Source organism: Phyllopteryx taeniolatus, chromosome 7 (assembly GCF_024500385.1).
Source record: "Phyllopteryx taeniolatus isolate TA_2022b chromosome 7, UOR_Ptae_1.2, whole genome shotgun sequence".
NCBI classification, from domain to species: Eukaryota; Metazoa; Chordata; class Actinopteri; order Syngnathiformes; family Syngnathidae; genus Phyllopteryx; species Phyllopteryx taeniolatus.
The window spans coordinates 2801445-2819229 of record NC_084508.1 but is presented as its reverse complement, the minus strand read 5'-3'; the positions used below and the strand labels follow the sequence as shown (position 1 = coordinate 2819229).

At 41.0% G+C, this 17785-nt stretch overlaps 1 protein-coding gene across 13 annotated transcripts in view; it reads right to left on the bottom strand.

Annotated features, from left to right (window-relative positions):
- The window catches only part of evi5b (ecotropic viral integration site 5b), a 29720-nt gene that overhangs the window by 5877 nt on the left and 6058 nt on the right, over positions 1 to 17785 (bottom strand). For 7 of the 13 annotated variants that reach the window (XM_061778358.1, XM_061778367.1, XM_061778360.1 and 4 more), the window contains 12 exons: positions 14903 to 15117; positions 11456 to 11642; positions 8426 to 8650; positions 8130 to 8204; positions 7925 to 8050; positions 7538 to 7681; positions 6574 to 6663; positions 6378 to 6475; positions 5135 to 5195; positions 4986 to 5039; positions 3125 to 3157; positions 1492 to 1638 (listed from right to left, as the gene is read on the bottom strand). In XM_061778358.1, the coding sequence (XP_061634342.1) occupies positions 1492 to 1638; positions 3125 to 3157; positions 4986 to 5039; positions 5135 to 5195; positions 6378 to 6475; positions 6574 to 6663; positions 7538 to 7681; positions 7925 to 8050; positions 8130 to 8204; positions 8426 to 8650; positions 11456 to 11642; positions 14903 to 15117 (1455 nt within the window). Of the gene's footprint in view, positions 1 to 1491; positions 1639 to 3124; positions 3158 to 4985; positions 5040 to 5134; positions 5196 to 6377; positions 6476 to 6573; positions 6664 to 7537; positions 7682 to 7924; positions 8051 to 8129; positions 8205 to 8425; positions 8651 to 11455; positions 11643 to 12024; positions 12248 to 13222; positions 13387 to 14902; positions 15118 to 16241; positions 16598 to 17785 lie in introns of those variants that run through there. The other 6 variants (XM_061778364.1, XM_061778365.1, XM_061778362.1 and 3 more) reach the window with 5 other exon arrangements.

Below are 17785 nucleotides of genomic sequence, written 5' to 3'. Positions count from 1 at the left end.
CTTTTTACAGTTGTTACTTTTTTTTTTTTTTTACAATATTTTTATATCATTTTATAAAGTAGTATTTGTTTACCGGTGTTTATATTGTTTTAAAAGTGTGTTTAAAAACCTTAAAAACTTGAGTGCCATAAATGCTAGAAAACATGCCTAGGGTCTATTTAAATAGGGTATTTCTATTTTGGGTTTGGAACGTAAACCCGCGACGGAGGGGGGATTACTGCATATCACAGGTGTCAAACTCAAGACCCGGGGGCAAAATCTGGCCCGCCAAGTCATTTTATGTGGCCCGCGAAAGCAAATAATCTGTGCCAATTTCCATGAGTCTTGCTCAAATTCTTATATATAATAAACAGTATCGTTTCGATATTGCAAGCATTTTCTGTTTTCAGTAACTTGAACAATAGTTGAACAAACTATTATCCTTGACTTCTGATTTCAAAACTAGGAATCCATCAATTTGTTGTGTGCATGTAATAATATTACGAGGTGACTAAACATTTATATGGTTTCACAGTCAACAGCCCTTTAAGGGAATCTGTGACTACAGCGTGGCCCGCGACAAAAGTGACTTTGACGCACCTGCTGTATATCATCTATGACCTGGCCCATCTGTCCCATTTAAAAATGAAATACAAACGTTTCCCCAGCCCTGTTTTCACATCTTAACTAATCCATCTGAAATCCATTTCAAGGCGCTAAGAGCGTTGGTGGTTTAATAGGAGCAACGAAATGGTGCTATCTTGTTGCCTGCTGCATGAATAAATCATCCAGATTTCACATTATGTAAAACATGCGCTGGGATTAAAAATTAAACATGATTATGTCACGAGAGCAGATGTGTTGGGTGTGAAGACATTTGTGAGTGTAGAACAAGACGTTCGACACGCGTGTCCACGTGGGACTTCATGAGTGCGTTCACACGCAGCGACAGTCGTCATTTCCCCACCCTCACCAAATGTAGCCAGGGTTGTTAGCGGAGATTACAGAGAGTCTTTGCTGCATGTGTATGTTTTTGGTCTGCTGTGTGGCCGTCGACATGCTCAAGCTAAGAATCGACGACCATTTGACCATTGACACTGCGTTTAAATATTGCAAAATAAAATAACTGAACTTAATTCATGATTCCATTCAAATGTATTGTACATGGAATAAATACAAATTGTACTCAAATAAATGCTTAAAAAGAAACAGTTCTTAAAGTTGTTGAAATGCAATGTTAAGTTAAAGTTAAAAACAATTGAGCTGTTTCCGCAGTTTAAGAGGTAGAAATGCAATGTTCAATTCTACCTCCTAAGTCAGTGATTCCCAGTGATAGTAGGCAAGTAAAAACAATGTAGGCACGGCATCAATAAGTGTCTGTCATGTAAAAAAAAAATAATTCTTAGGATGTAAATCAGTATGTTTTCACCCCGCTTGACATATTGGCACAGGCACCACTTAAGTCTGGGTGGGCTCTCGTCCGCAGCGGCGCCGCCCGGTGGCCGTCCTTACCGCTTGCGGCTGTTGCTGAAGCTGCCTGATGGTGTTCTTGGCCTGCTCCAGCTGAGCGCCGGCCTCCTCGCTCTGCTGTTTGACCGTGGCCAACTCCCGCTTGACCAGGTAGTTCTCCTCCGCCTCCTGAGCCCGAGTCACTTGTCCCTTCGGACGCAAACGACCGAGAGCGGGGAACGGTGGAGGGAGGTGGGGAGGGGCAAGGTGAGCACGACAGTAAGTGAAAGACGGCGGAAGAGGAAGAAAAAGATTGGGGTTGTCTAAAAGGACATGCTGGCTTTAAAGGGGATTAAAAAATATATATATATATATTTTTTTTTTTACATATAAACAAGCAAGCACACACTGGGCTTGTTATACCACTTTGATCCTCCAGAGGCGCTACAGTAGCACAAAAGAGGCCATACACGTTCATTGACGTGACCTTCCACTTCTTTTGTGTTGGAAGGATTCATTTCGGAGAAAGTGCAAATCGAGGTGGGCGAAGTGTGGCCGGAGGGCCACAGATGGTCCGCTCTGTTCTTAAATCCGGCCCATCAAGCATTTATATCATCAATAATCCTGTAATATTTGTTACATTCATTTAGCATTACCCCCTAAAATTGGTTAATAAAAATGTATCATTACATAATTTGTTACTTTATGGATTGTAAATAAATTAAAAAAAACGCACATACATTCAACACTTCTTAAAAATGTATTAAATTTGTTAATTTATTTATTGTAACTAGCAAAATAAAAATTGTAAAACAAAACATTGTTTTATATACATTTAACAGTTTAAAATGCCCTATTAAATTATTGGGTAATTCATTTACCATTCAAAAAAACAAATAGAGAGACTCTGGGTGAGAGGCGGGGTACACCCTGAACTGGTCACCAGCCAATCCCAGGCTCATATAAACAAACAACCATTCGTACTCACATGCACACCTACGGGCAATTTAGAGTTTTCAATGAACCTCCCATGCATGTTTTTGGGATGTGAGAGAAAACCCACGCAGGCACGAGGAGAACATGCAAACGGCACACAGGCAAGGCCGGATTTGAACCCAGGTCCTCCGAACTGTGAGGCAGATGTGCCAACCAGTCACCCAAGCGTGCCACCCCTAACTTTTACATTATATGATCAAAAAAATTGGTTAATTATGTTTAAATTACAACACGCGTTACAGACATAAATTACACTTCTAAGTCGTGAGGGCAACAGGTGACGAAGTGTTCCTGCCTGTGCCATTCACACGATGCAAATTAGGATTCCGCGTTGAGATAATTACATGAGATCATCGTCAGATAAATAAGTCTGCTGAATCACTGTGAGAAAAAAATAAATAAATCAGCCTCTTTATTGACTGCGCTGCCCCCTAAAGGCTTGGAGTGTGCTCGCTCGTTCAGGTGAACAATATTTCACCGTTTAACTGGAGTCTGTCATTTGTGAGGACCTCATGCACTTATTCAATACTGTTAACGGCGATAATTACCTGGTAAATTAATAAATGTAGTATAATTTCCCCCCAATAATTGCATCAATAGCCCTTTAGGACTTACTAATAATTATTGGCATGCGGTGCGAAAGAGGCAGACAGGAGTAGGGGAAGTTGCAGCGAGAGGAAAAAAGAAGGGAAAATAATACCTGGATCAATCTATCTGCCAAGGAAGCACTTTCCTACAAAAACCACAAAATCCACAAAAGAGAGAGCAGAGAGACAATCCCGAGGAGAGTTTAAAGCACACACACAAGATATGCAATGATTTTTACGAAAAAAAGAAATGCAATGTTCATTTCTACCTCCTAAGTCAGTGATTCCCAACCAGTGTCGGGGCAGATTCGTGTTCGTGTGAGCGATCATCAGGTGTGCTGCGGGAAATTGTCCAATTTCACTTACATGGTCTGAAAATGATTATTTATTTATTACAAATACTCTATCTTTGTTTATATATGTATGCCAGCGACGTATAGGACCGGTAGAACAATTAAATGCTCTTCCACTAGATGGCAGAAGGTACAATTAACCTGTGTATCAACCTGTTACCGTTCGTTCGACAGAATTATCGCTTTGTGGTCAACTAAACAGGCCCAGATTTCACACCAAGTACATCATTATTTCAGTAGACAAGGTTCCCCCCGCTATATTCCGCTCCACCTACCGCCGCCCTGTTATATTGCAGATTTGTGTTTTGTCGACTGTATCTATTTTAATCTGTGGCTCATAATTGATACAAATTGAGCGATTTTGATGCCATTATCGACACTGCTCGCAGATCCGATTCCTCATCGATTCTCATTGGGTGAGGGAATGAAATGACACAAATGGCAGTCGTCGACTTACTTTTTTTATTGAAAAATCAATAAGCGGAATCATCAGGCAAACAAAAAAAATTATTCAATTGAATTACAGAGAACTGATTTTCGATTCGCATCGCTAATAGGTTTTTACATCTTTTGATGTTAATATAAATACTAAAAACAAATATAGATAAAAATGCAGTAAAAATTAATCATGCGTACCCACACTGACCTTAAAATGTTTCTTTTCATCCCATTATTATTATTATATATGTACAGTATTTTCTATTCATTCCAGTTTTGCAATTTTAGTAAATAAAAAGGTATACGATCTCTCGATATCATGAGTGTGCCTGGAATGTTAACAAAGCCCTGTTGCGAATAACGTATTTGACGCCCACCCCAAAAGCTTGCAATTGCCTAATGATGCCAGAAGATGGCAGCAAAGCACGTTTTGTATTTGACAAGGCTATGGCTTGACTAAACGAAGCACCTCTCCTCACTTTAACATGGTTTCTTGGCTCCAAGACACCACAAGATAAGATGGCACCAATGTAATTTTTATATTGGAAGTTGTCTTTTTCAGCCAACAATGGAGGATAATTCCCCCCTCCAAAATTCCAGAACAGATGCAAATGCTCAACCGAGACTGTACGGGGAGTTCATCGTACACTTTTTTGATATTTTTGTTTGTAAATTATGTGCCTTAGTTCAATAAAGGTTGGGAAACACTGGACTAAATGTTTACATATGGGAGTGGAAAAAAGAACATTACATGCAAGATGTGAGAGATGCAGGTGGAAAAAAATTCAAACAATGACAGGAAGCTGTCAGGAGAGAGAGAGAGAGAGAGAGAGAGAGAGAGAGAAAGGGAGAGAGAGTGAGAGTGCAAGAGAGCAAGAGAGAGAGAGAGAGGGTGTATGAGGAGGGGGCGCAAAAACGAGCTTCCACGTTGGATGAGTTAGTGACAGAGATTCTGTGATGAAGAGCTTGGCAACGTCAGGACTCAGTTAGAATCCGACCACCCGCGTCATGCTAGGTGCGGACCCAGCGCAAACCCGACATGCACGAACGACAAGGACGCTCGGCTCGGCCTCGGTTAGCGGCGTCACCGTGGCAACCGACCGGCCCGGTGACACCCAAAACAGCCAGTTAGTGCGGGACGAGGACGCCGCCACAACACCACGAAGATGTGAGCGACACTCACCTTCTCCAGCGTGTCGATCCTCTGCTTCAGTAGGCGGTTCTCCGTGCGCAGCCTCTGAGAGAAAGAAAAGTAATAAGTTCTGGAATGTACGAAAAAAGATAAAATCATTTTTTTTTTTTAAAAGGCAAAACTTGGTTGGCTAGGCTTACTTTGATCTCCACCTGCTCCTCCATCTCTTTGGTCTTGATGGTGGTGTATTCCTTCTCCAACCTGACGAGAGTAAAAGACAAGGTGATGAGGCAGCAGGATGGAGTTTCCCCACTTGGCCACATGGTGGCGACACAGAAAGCAATACAAATTCTAACTCCAATTATGAGTGTCCAAACTTTTACTTCCAAGTGTCGCACACAGGGAGAAAAAAAATAATAATAAAAAAAAATAAATAAAAAAAATCAAAGGATGCAATAGCCACTCTGAATTTTACGCCTTTAAATTATTCAACACGCTAAAATCAGCCCATCAGTGTAGGTTCAGATACACGACTCAATTACGTTGTTTTTATATACATGTACTATAAATTTATCTAAAAAAATAAATAAATTAAAAAAATAAATAAAAAAAAACCCTCATCTGAGTGATCACGCAAAGAGTCACTGATTTTTCAGCATTTTTGGGTGCATCTAAGTAGAAGAGGTTCCCCCCCTGTAGAAGCAGCAGAATCACAAAAACAGGCAATCTGTACAAAGCTGACCGAAACACAGAGCACAAAGTGGAGTAGACAACTCCCATTTATGCAATTTGCTGCAAACTTAATTTTCTGTGGTGCTATGAATAGAAAGTTCATATTATTTTCGATTTTAACTTTTTGGGCCAATTTTGCAAAATTTGCAGAATAGTTCTACATAAACTAATGTTGTAGTAGTTGGAGTATAAGGTTTGGACATGATTTTTGCATTGGCAGAAAGGACAAAATAAATGATCGCGCGCTCCTTTTACTGACTGCACCCGTTTCATTTCGACAACAGAGACTCTCCGTGTTTTACTTTCTTGCCACAGGTACCAAAAATTGAGAAATTGTATAGTTAAGTAATATTGTATAACAATATTTACATACTGTATTTAGTGTAATGGCATGGCTTGGCAGCGGTCAGCTGGGTCTCGCTTACGCTTTGTACCCGCAGACATTTTTTGGGGGTAAAAGCTCACGTGCATTTTTGACTGGCTGTTAAATCTGCGAGAAAATGTAATCGCAGCAAAGCTAGTGGCCAGCGGTCGTCCACTCGTGAAAACTAGTTGCAGAAGCCCGCAGGGTGCGCGACAGTTCACTCAGGTTCGGCCACGTCGCTTGGTGTGCGGCAGTCCTGACTGAGCAAACTTGACTTGGGATTTAGGTCGCAGTTTGGGTCTAAAATGTTTTTCCCCCACGTACAACCCGGCCGGGCCTCTGCTTACTTTTTCATCTTCTTGGCGTTGTACTTGAACTGATAAGCCGCCTGGATGACCTTGTCGGGGCCACTGTCCAGCTGGCGTGGGACGACCTTCTGAAAGTGCTGCGGTCGCCGGTTGCGGTGCAGAGCAGAAGCCTGATCAGTTCAAAGTCACGCCCGCAGACAAACTACATTCACGACGTAGGAGCGAGCAGTCGTACCTGTAACATTCCCTCCATGTCCAGCTGGATGAGTTCCGCCTGGTTCATCTGCAGGATGGCCAGGCCCACTCGGAACACGATCTCCAGACCCTGATAGCGGACAACACCACTACTGACTGTGCGTACGGCTCGGCTGTACATTAAGTCCGCGAGACGTGAAATAAGTTGCACTAAAATAGGACTTATTTCAAAAAGACTATACCTACATATAACGGTCCTGTGTGCCAATAAAACAAATATAATGAAACAATTCCTCCTCACTACTTTAGCTTATACCATGACCAATATCAAGCTCTGATATGATCGTGACGTATCATCACATAAATCTGACATCCTTGCATGAATAAAGTCAGGTTGTAGTTTGTTGTTTTTGTTTTTTTTCATGAAAAGTGTATTGATACAGGAATAAAGTCTTATTTCTTTCAAGAACATAGCAATATTTTTCCTGAGCACAGAGTCCTCTTTTTCAGAAAATAAAGGCATCTTTTCCAGAGTAAAAGGCATAATATTGCAAGAGTCAAATTTTATTTTTGAAACTCACTCATTAAATAAATGACTTTATTCCCTTGTTAAAATCTATATGACGACTTTATCTTGGAAAAACATACAACTTTATTTTCCTCCGGATTGTGATGTTCAATCCTGACAAATTACATTTTTGTTCTTGCAAAGAAGAAACAAATACTTTATTCTTGTAAAATGACAACTTTTTTTCTCTAAAAACAATTTTCACTTGATATCGTAATGTTACTACCTTTTTCGCAAAAGTAGGCAACTTTTAAATTCATTTATGGGGACACGTTTAATTAGTGTTAAGATTATGAAGGGGTCCTTAGAAAACTAAAGTTTGAGAACCCCTTTAGAGCAGGGGGACTCTGCACAGATTCTCCAGGAGGTGGAATTAATGAACAAGCAACACAATGTTTTCTAGTCTACTTTAATCTTGTCTCTGGCAAGTACCCACCTCGCACATGAAGATGTCGAAGATCCGGGTGGCAACGGGCAGCGGGAAGGAGGTGAGGAAGATGGTGAGGAACCAGGAGGAGGCGTACATGGAGGTGTGGAAGCTCTGTGCCTGGAAGTGCACGTGGAGCTCGGGGAGATCCTCCTGGAAGGAGAAGATAGTCCAGTCACCTTGTTTAGTAGTTTTGTAGTCGGGGACTTTCCTGCATATACAATTTGGAGGCGGAAGATGATGAGTCGCAAATGACGGATTTTGTTTTCTACTGCAAATGTGTCGGAAGAGTTAATTTTCCGGTTTTGGGTGTGCGAATGTTCAGAATGGTATTGCCTCTGCCTCAATTTGAGCCAGGAAAATTCCTGGTAGTAGCGCCTTGATAGTCTCTCCTACCTGGATCATGCTCTCAAACTGGTACATGCAGAGGCCCAGCTCTGCCATGCTGGGCTTGAAGAGCTCCCGGAGCCTGTAGTCCTGCATCAGCTTGACAAAGACACAGAAGGCCTCCTCCTCCGGCATCTGGAGGGGCAAAACTCCCCGTGAGGATTTCGGCTTTGCTCGCCAAGACTGCGCGAAGACGTGAGAACGCGACGATTACCTGCATGAGCAGCAGCCCGACGATGAAGGCGCTGCCTTGACAATAACCCACCTCACGGTCCACCAGGGAGTACGCCTGAGGAAGAGCAAACAAGTTGGGCCAGAAATTCATTTAAACCAGGCAACATAACTCCTTTCACACAGAGACCCCGCTAAATTACTGTATTTGAGCCCTATAATCAGATCTGGCATTTATCAGCGTGTGCCTTTCACACAAAATACAGGGAAGCGGGCACAGACGAATAACTGCTGCAATTTTGCGTAAACTCTGCGTGAAAGGGGCTCGTCGTCGGTTACCTTCATGACATTGAAGAGAACCTCCTGGCCCAGGCTGTCCTTCTCCTTGAAGAAGTCGTGCTCGGGGTAGGTGCGGGCGATGTCGCGGCGAATCAGCTTCTCGCAGGGCGACGTCATCTTCAGGAGGTCCGAGTACTGGTCCTTGATGGCCATGTTCTGGGCGTTGCACAGCAGCTGCCACACGATGGCCCGGAAGTGGTGCGGAATCCCTTTTCGGACCAGATCCTGAAAGGGAAATTCCTTAGTATAGTTGGTGTCGTTCAAGTGTGTAATGTAACACTTTCAAGCCAAGACCGTCCTACACTGTATGAAACACATTTGTGTCAAAGCCAAAAGGTAAGCTGAGCTGCATTGAGTTTTGTTTAACGCACAGATTAGCATTAGCTAACTGTATACGTGTAATTGTGTGATAAGCCGAATATACTTGATTACTCGTTACGTTGGTGGTAGATATTGTTTGGCGATATGTCCAATGCATGGACCACATGCATGGATCGGCACACAAGTGACAAGTGAATGAAGTGCTGCCTCCTTTAGTGAAAATGTTTTTTTTTTATTGTGTTTACAATCCGTACACTTCAGTGACAAGTGCTGCCCGAGTGATGATTTTTGTTGTTGTTTTTTTTTCCCTTTTTTCCCCCCAACGCTTCTGCACGTAGAAGCTGCTGGCTTAGTCACAACCCCCTAGCTCCGGCCCCGGTGGTCATGCGACTGATAGCTGGGCCCGGCATTGGCCAGCAGTGTACAGGTATGGGGCGTGGTTTAAAAGCTGTTCACTGGCATGAGACAGGGTTGCCATATCAAAACAGACTAATTTCAGCAAGACAAGAAACAGGGTGTGAAGTGTAATGTCATTTTTTATGCATGCCACAGACAGCTGGGAACAGGATTAAGGATAGCTGCATATATCAAAATCTTCATTTAAGCACACAATTGTCAAGATTTCATACAGTTATTTATTTTCACTGTGGGTCATGACGGAAAGCTCTTAAAAAGAACAACAACAACAATAACGAGGCATCCAGGTCCATGTGCAGATTTGTATTGTTATGTGTTGTGCTTTTTGTTGCCAATTTCAAACCAATTTTGACTGTATTATGCGCCAGAACCAGGCAAAGCAGAGGCCGCCGTTATGGTGCCACACAGCGGCCCTCCAATTTTGTTACGTGATAAAGAACTAACATAACGGTCCGCAATAATGTTATTATATCGTGTGTGGGTTTGTTTCCATGCATTACTGCTGACACGATGTGATTAAGAAACTTCCTGTGCTGACAGGGCACCCTGCTCTTTCCTGCTACGATGTGTGCACGTGTGTGTGTGTGTGTGTGTTTGCGTGCGTACATCTGGTCAGCCCAGGGTGCATCTCGGCCAGAGGTTGACTTTGAGCAGGACTTGTGCGAGTTTAGACAAGATTGTTGCTCTCGAGACACACGTGTGCATTTTACAGGCACAATCGTCGCCTTGTTACAGCATGTTGAAAATGTGTAGCTCCCGCAGGTCAGCGGCAGGTGGCGCCACTTGTACAGCTAGGCCATGTTCCCATATGTTGGACTATTATTTTAGAATAGTACAAGGAATAACAATTCAATTCGGATTTGTTTACTGTCAATATGAATAGCAAATGGGGGACGTAGCGGGCGAGTCGGACCACTACTTCAAAACCTCCCAATAAAGTTCAAGATGTGTAATTTTAGTCGTACAGGTGCAGTACTCAAGTTGTACCAAATGGGGTGGTGATGCGTAGCTGGCACAAAAAAACAAAAAACAAAGACGAATTTGACCCAATAATAGCATGGTAATTTTTTTTTCCAGATCAGCACATACGGCATGTACAACTGGAATGTTTCCATGGTAAAAAAAAAAGTCTGGCCCATAGAGTCCCACTTTTCAGTATACTTTCATCGGTTGGCAGCCACAGCGAGTGTCAGGTATCAACATCAGCCTATCACTTCCTCGAGCCACACGAGAGGTTCGAAGCTGGAAATGTGCACTCAAATTAGCTTTAGCTAAAATAACACATCGAAGGACACACGGTGGGGGCCCCGCATACAAAGATAGCAACGGGAAATAGTTTCGAGTAAACACCGTAGTTGGACGCTTCCCTCAGGAGATCCGAGGCAAGGAGAGGCGAGATTATTTGTATAGCACCATTCCAACACAAGGCCAATCCACAGTGCTTTAGAAAGGCAAAAAAAAAAAAAAAAAAAAAAAAGTGATTACATAAAAAAAATAATAATAAAAAATTCTAACATAAAAGCACGAAACGAAAGAGCAAAACAGTAAAATGACAAAGCAATTAAAATCATAAACTAAAAGCAAGGTGTTGAAAATGAGAAATAATACTTTTGATATACGAAAAAGCAGCAGTAAACAATAATGTTTTCAGGCTAGATTAAAATTTTCTGATGTTCTTTCACTAGTTCATGAAGTTTGTTTCACAGTTGAGGAGCAAAGAAACAACGCTGATTCACTTTTCCGGATTCTCGTTCTGAAAATACTTAATGAGTCTGAACCCGAAAATCAATAATTGCCGTCCGTGCCTCCCATAAAGGTTAAGAATCGCCACAAGATGGGAGCAAAGCACTGCTTTTGTCTGAATGAAGCTCCTCAACGCAGTTCAACATAGTTCCTTGGCAACAAGATAGCGCCAAAGTAATACTTTTATTGCTGTGGCGTGGGGAATGGAAGGAAACGTTCCAAAAACAATCTGCAAATGTGTGAATGTCGAACCGTGAATACTGCTGAATTATTATTATGTTTTGTGTTACTTCTTTTGAAAAAAGTAAAATATCGCTGGATTGTAGAGCATCGGTATCTTGGATGTGTGACTTTAAGTGGCGTAGTGCCAACCTTAATTGCTGGATTTTTTTCCCTCTCCACTTTAATGGCAGAGTATCTGAAGCTCGCTTGCAACTTGCAACAACGCAAAAAATGAACAGATCGAACAAGCGAAGGCTCGCATCTGGAAAGAAAGCCATCATGTCTTCCACCGTGACGGCTCACGAAAAGCATGGCACCAAATCTTACCTTGAGCTGCTTCTCCTTCTTCTTTCGCACATCCTCCCACTCGTTGACGATGCGCCCCCACAGGATCCACGAGTCCTCCTCCAGGTGCGAGAGATTGGACGAGGCCGAGGAGCTCGACACCAGCGAGGAGCCGCTGTTCCGCCGCGAGCCGTTGGAGCGCAGGGATTTGCTGTCCGTCTCCAGGAGCCTGCAATACAATCAAGTCGTGCCATTAATGGTCCACACGGGTTTATATGATATACACAATACAATGCAAAACACAATATGTGGATATTCAAAACAACAACAGATGCATTTTGGGTCGTTTTTATGCTTAGGCTATATGCTTTTAATGTGTATATATATGTTTCTCATGTTGTTAACACGTCAGCCACATGAACAATATTTTACCTTGAATTACATTAAAAATGTGATTACTCTCAAATAAAATGAATTATATCAGAGATTTTTTTTTTTTAAATGTTTGAAAAATTTATATTGTAAATGTTTTGATATAATCATGGTCTATTTTTTTATTTCCAGTGGTATTTTAACCTTTGTTAAAACGTTAATTGAAACTCAGCATGTACCGTAAATAAAGGTTCCTGTTCCCTCTCCATTACGTGTCTTCAAAAGGACGCACAAGCACCCGGGCACCCGATCTTGGAAAACAGCAGCGGCAGCGTTGACATCACGCAGCTGGCTCGAGTTTCAGCCGCATCTGGGTCGCGTGGGCGGAACTCACGGCCGCAAAGAGCCAGAGAGCTTCCCACTCGGCTCAGACGACAAGTTGAACAAAAGGAACGCCCAGAATCAAGCTCACACACAATCACAAGCGTGACCTTGTACTGTACGTCAGCATAATTTAAGAAAGCCACATGTAACACCTGTCATTCACTAAATATGACCACTACGGACAGATGTTAAGATGTTCTGCGATTGTTGTCTATTACATATTTAAAAAGCATGACAGTTTTACAGGTTGCGGCATTTCTTAATGCAAACTGCCTAAATCTAATTTATCATACATTTTAGTTTAACCAATCAGATCATTGATCCCAATATCACATCTTTTGACGGGTAACCAGACAAAAAGGCAATAGTAATCAGTAAGCAAGTAAATCATTAAATAACAAAAAATGCCCTGAAATATGATCCAATAATCCCCCCAAAAACTATTAAATATAATACAATTTGATTACTTAAATGCCTTGAAATAATTAAAAAGGCCATGAAAAAAGTTCAATATAATGTATTATATTTTAATGACATTTTATTTTAATTGAAAGAGTGGCTTAATACAAAATATACATGTAGGACATTTTAAATATTTAATTATCGTCTTTGTCTTTATCCGTATAGCTACACTCAATTAATGGACATAATCACATTTTCTTTGTTAGCAGGTTCAACGATTGCATTCGCTCAACACAAATGCATCCAGTTAATATTACTAATTTATGTTACTGTAACGATATACAATTGTGTGCAATGAGCAGCAACACCATTATAGGACAAATAAATACATCATGCTAAAATGCTAAAGGCTACTTAAAAATGTGTCCAATGCAAAAAAAATTATATTAATCGATTTTGTGGCATTAAGACCTTCGAAGGCCGGATTTAAAGGGAATTCAAAGATTTTTTAAGGCTCGGTGGACCACCAGTATGCAAACACGCGAGCTGCTCGGCTAATAATTCACCAGCACGAGACGCTTGTCTGCAATAAAAGGTCCAATTGGACCGCCTTCAAGTCCACAATGAGCGTCTAGTATAAAAGCAGCGTACCAGGACCAGTTCATGACGTTCTCCCCATGGTGTTGATCTTCGAGGTCCGGAGCCGTTTACAGACAACGTTGTTGTGTGCTGAGCATCTACAATGTTGGCTGACTTTTATCTGCTCTTGCAGAGTCCAAAGGCCTCGGAAAACGCAACGCAAACACGGTGGACTGTCCGAACGCAAAAATTCAAGCCTGCCCTTATGAACTCGCTCGATTGGACGTTACAGCAGTCTAATTCACACAGAGAGCCTATAAAATTGCTATGTGCTTTCCGTATAAGTAGATCGGCCTTTGCTTTTACGCTGCAGCTATCGAACTTTTGGGGAATCGATTACGCTAAAGATTATCCTATCAATGAATTAAGGAATTGGATAAAAAAATTATTTTGCATTAACAAGCAACAAACTTTGCATGTGAGGTGCAGGTATTATTTTTGTCCACTTGAGGCCGCCATCCGTACATTCCACACAATAATAGCGTGTGTGGCTTTACAAGGCGGGGCCTGGCCTAGTGAGTGACGTGGGAGTCAGCGAATAAGAATGTATAGTTGACTGTTAATGCGCTCAGGTTAGCGGCTGGCTATTACCTAGCTAACCGTTTTGGTCGTCGCCACTTGTGTACGAATGTGCTTATTATGTGTTTCTTTTCTTACTGTTTGTTTAAAATTGCACCGGTGACTGTGTCTATCCTTGACCATATGTGGCGGAATTACAATACATTCTAACTAGCGGTGGTAGGCTACATAAAATTAGCTAACATCGATATCTTGTGTTGGCGATCGTACACGTGCTGTTGTGTTACATCAGTTCTGCTTTGCAGTAGACGCATTACATTTCGTTTTTTTAAGTGAGAAATGATCCCAAATTTTCGACACGTTATATATTTTTTTGCAATCGTTGCTCCTGGCTCGTCACCATCGCGCCAACTTATTTCTACACGGCTAATGAAATTGTTCCCGTTATCCAATTAATTGTTTCAACTCCAGTTGAGTTGTAACAGGAGTCTCTTTCACACAGAGATGGCAACATTGCCACATTAGGCCTGTACAAATAGATGGGTCAGTAACTTTTACCACCCAGAGAAGTGTTAATAGTCCCGTTACTTTCTGCGCTTTCATACCCATAATCAGATCATTTCATAATAAGTAGTAATGGTTACACACTTTCATTAGACTCACATTTTGCCGTTTACACCCAGTAAAAGTTAGGGAATACTGGCAAATTTTAACAGCAAAGTAGACTACACACAGGTCATTAGTAGTAGCTGCATCGGGAGAGAAAAAAAAAAAAAAAAAAAAAAACTTTCACTTTAAGTAATCCCTCGCCCCGAGTAAATTTAAGGACTGCAAACAAAACAGGATATCATTAAATGTAGAAAAAAATGACCATAAAATGAAATAAACCTAACAACTCCAAGATGATGCCAAATTCATACCTTTCAGCAAATAGGCAAATTCGCGAATGCCAAACTGTAAATATGCGATGACTTACTGTCACTGCTCAGCCTTTCAAAACACTTTTACGGCTCTGAAACTACCAACAAAGAGTGTAAAATTTCGAGTCCACTTCGTCCCCGCGTTTTGTGTTTGTGCCATTCATACAGAATCCAGGAAAATGCTGGCTTTTACATACAATAGCGTCATCGTGGATTTTATCGCAATTTAAAAAAAAAAAATTTTCTTCTTCACCTGTTCTGCTCCTCCAGCTTGGCGAGCAGCTCCACGTCATCGGGGCTGAGCTGAGGCGGCGAGGACGGCGAAGACAACGACGGCGAGGAAGCGGAGGTCGGCAGGGACGTGGGCGGGGCCACCTGGCTAGCCATCTGACTGACCGTGTGCGACACAGACTTCTTCACCCATGAGAGAGTAGAACTCAGCCTACCAGGAACCTTGTCTGTCGCCACCTGCACGTGATAATACAAATATAAGAAATTAAGAAAAAAATATATAATTTTTTTTTCATTTACACAATTAAAAACACAAATGTGGTAGATACAGGTCTTAAAAAGTGGATTCAAATATCAAAAATAAATAAGTTAACAAAATTAAAACGGCTTAAAAATAAATAAATGCAAAATTAAAAATAGACGAAAATACATTTAATTTTATATTTTAAATTGTAAAAAAAGAACATAATTTGAAAACATGGTATATGCTTAGCCTGAAATAAAATATCTATATATAGGAAATACACTTTTTGTATTAAACAATCAAAAAAGGAAATGCAACAGATAAAGGCTTTAAAAAGTTGATGAAAAATAAAAATGGATGTGAATCTGTATAAAAGATTAAACAATCATTTTACAAATTAGACCAATTTAAAAAACAACCTGACAGGTAAAAGTTTCAAAAATTAAAAGGTTATGAAAAATAAATAAAAAAACAAGAAATTAAATAAAAGGACCAGAGCTAGATAAAGGTAAAAAAAAAACACACTGTTTTTTTTTCAAAAAAGAAACCAAAGAACTAAAAATTACAAATATTAAGAACATACGAATAATGAAAAAAAAATATTAAAAATGTTAACAACTGATTAGAAAATATTTCATGAAGTGCTGTGACAATGCAAGGATGACAATTAATATACGATTACAGCATATTATGTACAATACACAAGTCTCGTCTAAAGTAGGGTTTCCCCAAACGCTCAGTTCTTGCTTGGTACATAAACTACAAATATATCATGTAGTACCGAAACATCGACAAAGGACAAAACAGACATGCAATTGAATACGCAGAAAAAAAAGGTGTACATGCTTGCCGACCAAAACAACAGCTGAAACATCATTAGACGCCCCAAAAAACTGTCCTCAACTTGAACACAATATTGAGAAGCGGAGTGTCCTGTTCTTGACATCGCAGCGGACAAGAAGTCTTCACGTTACAAATCCATGTATGCCGTTTATGCCATGCCACTTTGTTTTTACCGTGGAATAGGACGGGAATCGGCCCGGCCCAAAGAGTGAAAACTCTTTCTTAACGTTTGCCACTGAACCAAGCAGAGGTGACAATCCCTCAAATTCTCTACCTGCTATTCCAAGTCATTCCCCGGCTTCCGTGACAGCATATCCGGTCGCATCCAGTCCACCATAACGCCACCGCGGCGTTCCGCTGCTGAACCTTCGACCGCTTATGGCAGGAGCTCATTTGCTCATATGCTTGATCACACTGGCAGGTCAAAGTGCTGCAGCAAAGATAGCGCCTTCTCGTCAAAGGAAGTGAACCGCCGCGCGCACCTGCGCATCCGCAAAAACAAGCTCCACAGAACAGGGGTTCTCAAACTTCTTGGGTCAAGGGATAGCCTTACGGGGGGAGATATTTTCCCAAGGACCACCTCAAAAGTCTAACGCCATTTTAATATTACAACCATGTGTACACCTCAATGCCAGAGCAATTAAAACTTTTAAATGTCATATTTTTAGAGAAAAAAAGTCATGAGAATACAGTTTTTTTTTTTGTTTTTTTTTTGTTTTTTTAAATAACGCCTCCACCCTAAAAAAAAAAAAAATCTGTGAATCGGCAATTTCGCAAATACCAAACTGCAAATATGTGGTTGTTCACTGTAAACCCGAAGGACACAGGAATTTAAAAGTTGCCTTTTTTCCAAACAAAAAAGATGAAATGTCATAGTCATCTAGAAAAAGAAAAAAAAAGTTTGAATGTCACGAGAATAAAGTTGTACTTTTCAAGGAAAGAAAGTCATAACCTTTACAAGAACAAAGATGTATTTAATATAAAAACATTAGGACTAAAGTCTTCAAAAAATATGTCTTTTGTTCTGGACAAAAATAGCACTTTATCCCTGTAATGATACAGTTTGCATTGTAAAAAAAAAAACACTTTACTCGTGTATGAAAGGTTTATGTGATAATACCTCACAATCATATCGGAGCTTTTTAATATGCCCAAAGCTTACGTAGGGCGAAGTAATCGGTTTTATCGCATTTGTTTGCTTGGCGAGCTGGTCCCAATATGTCAGTGTGAACTTGTTTAAATGATGAACCCTGAGAGAACCATTTCTCTAGAAAGCCTTTCGTGCAGCCACGCCTACCTCTGGAGCCAGGTGACGGCAGCGGTCGCGCATTCCATTTGAGAGGCTTCCACATAAATCCTGACGGCACAGCTTTTGTGTGCGGGAGAGCTCAAAGAGACGGAGAGAAAAAAAGACGGCGAGGAGGGTGCAGAGGTGGCGGGGATCTCAGGGACGTGGCGTGCATGGCTAATGGCGTAGAGTCACGGAAAAGAAACCACTCATTCAAATGTCTCTCTCACTTGTCACTTGTTCCTCTTCATGCGCTCCACGCATATTAACGAGCCACAATGCATACACACGTAAGGCTACTTTTACTATTATTTTGCTGTATTTTTCCTATTAAGGCTGGAAAATAGATTTTAGAACAGTGTAAAAAAAAAAAAAAAAAAAGGTCACTGGGTTTGGAGAAGAAGAAAAAAATGCAATTGACACCCCCCAAAAGTTTCCAATTAGCTATAATAATGGTTCACAGTTACCATAAATATACCACAAACTAAGGTCCAAAAACACAAATAATTTCAAACTTGTCGTACAATATT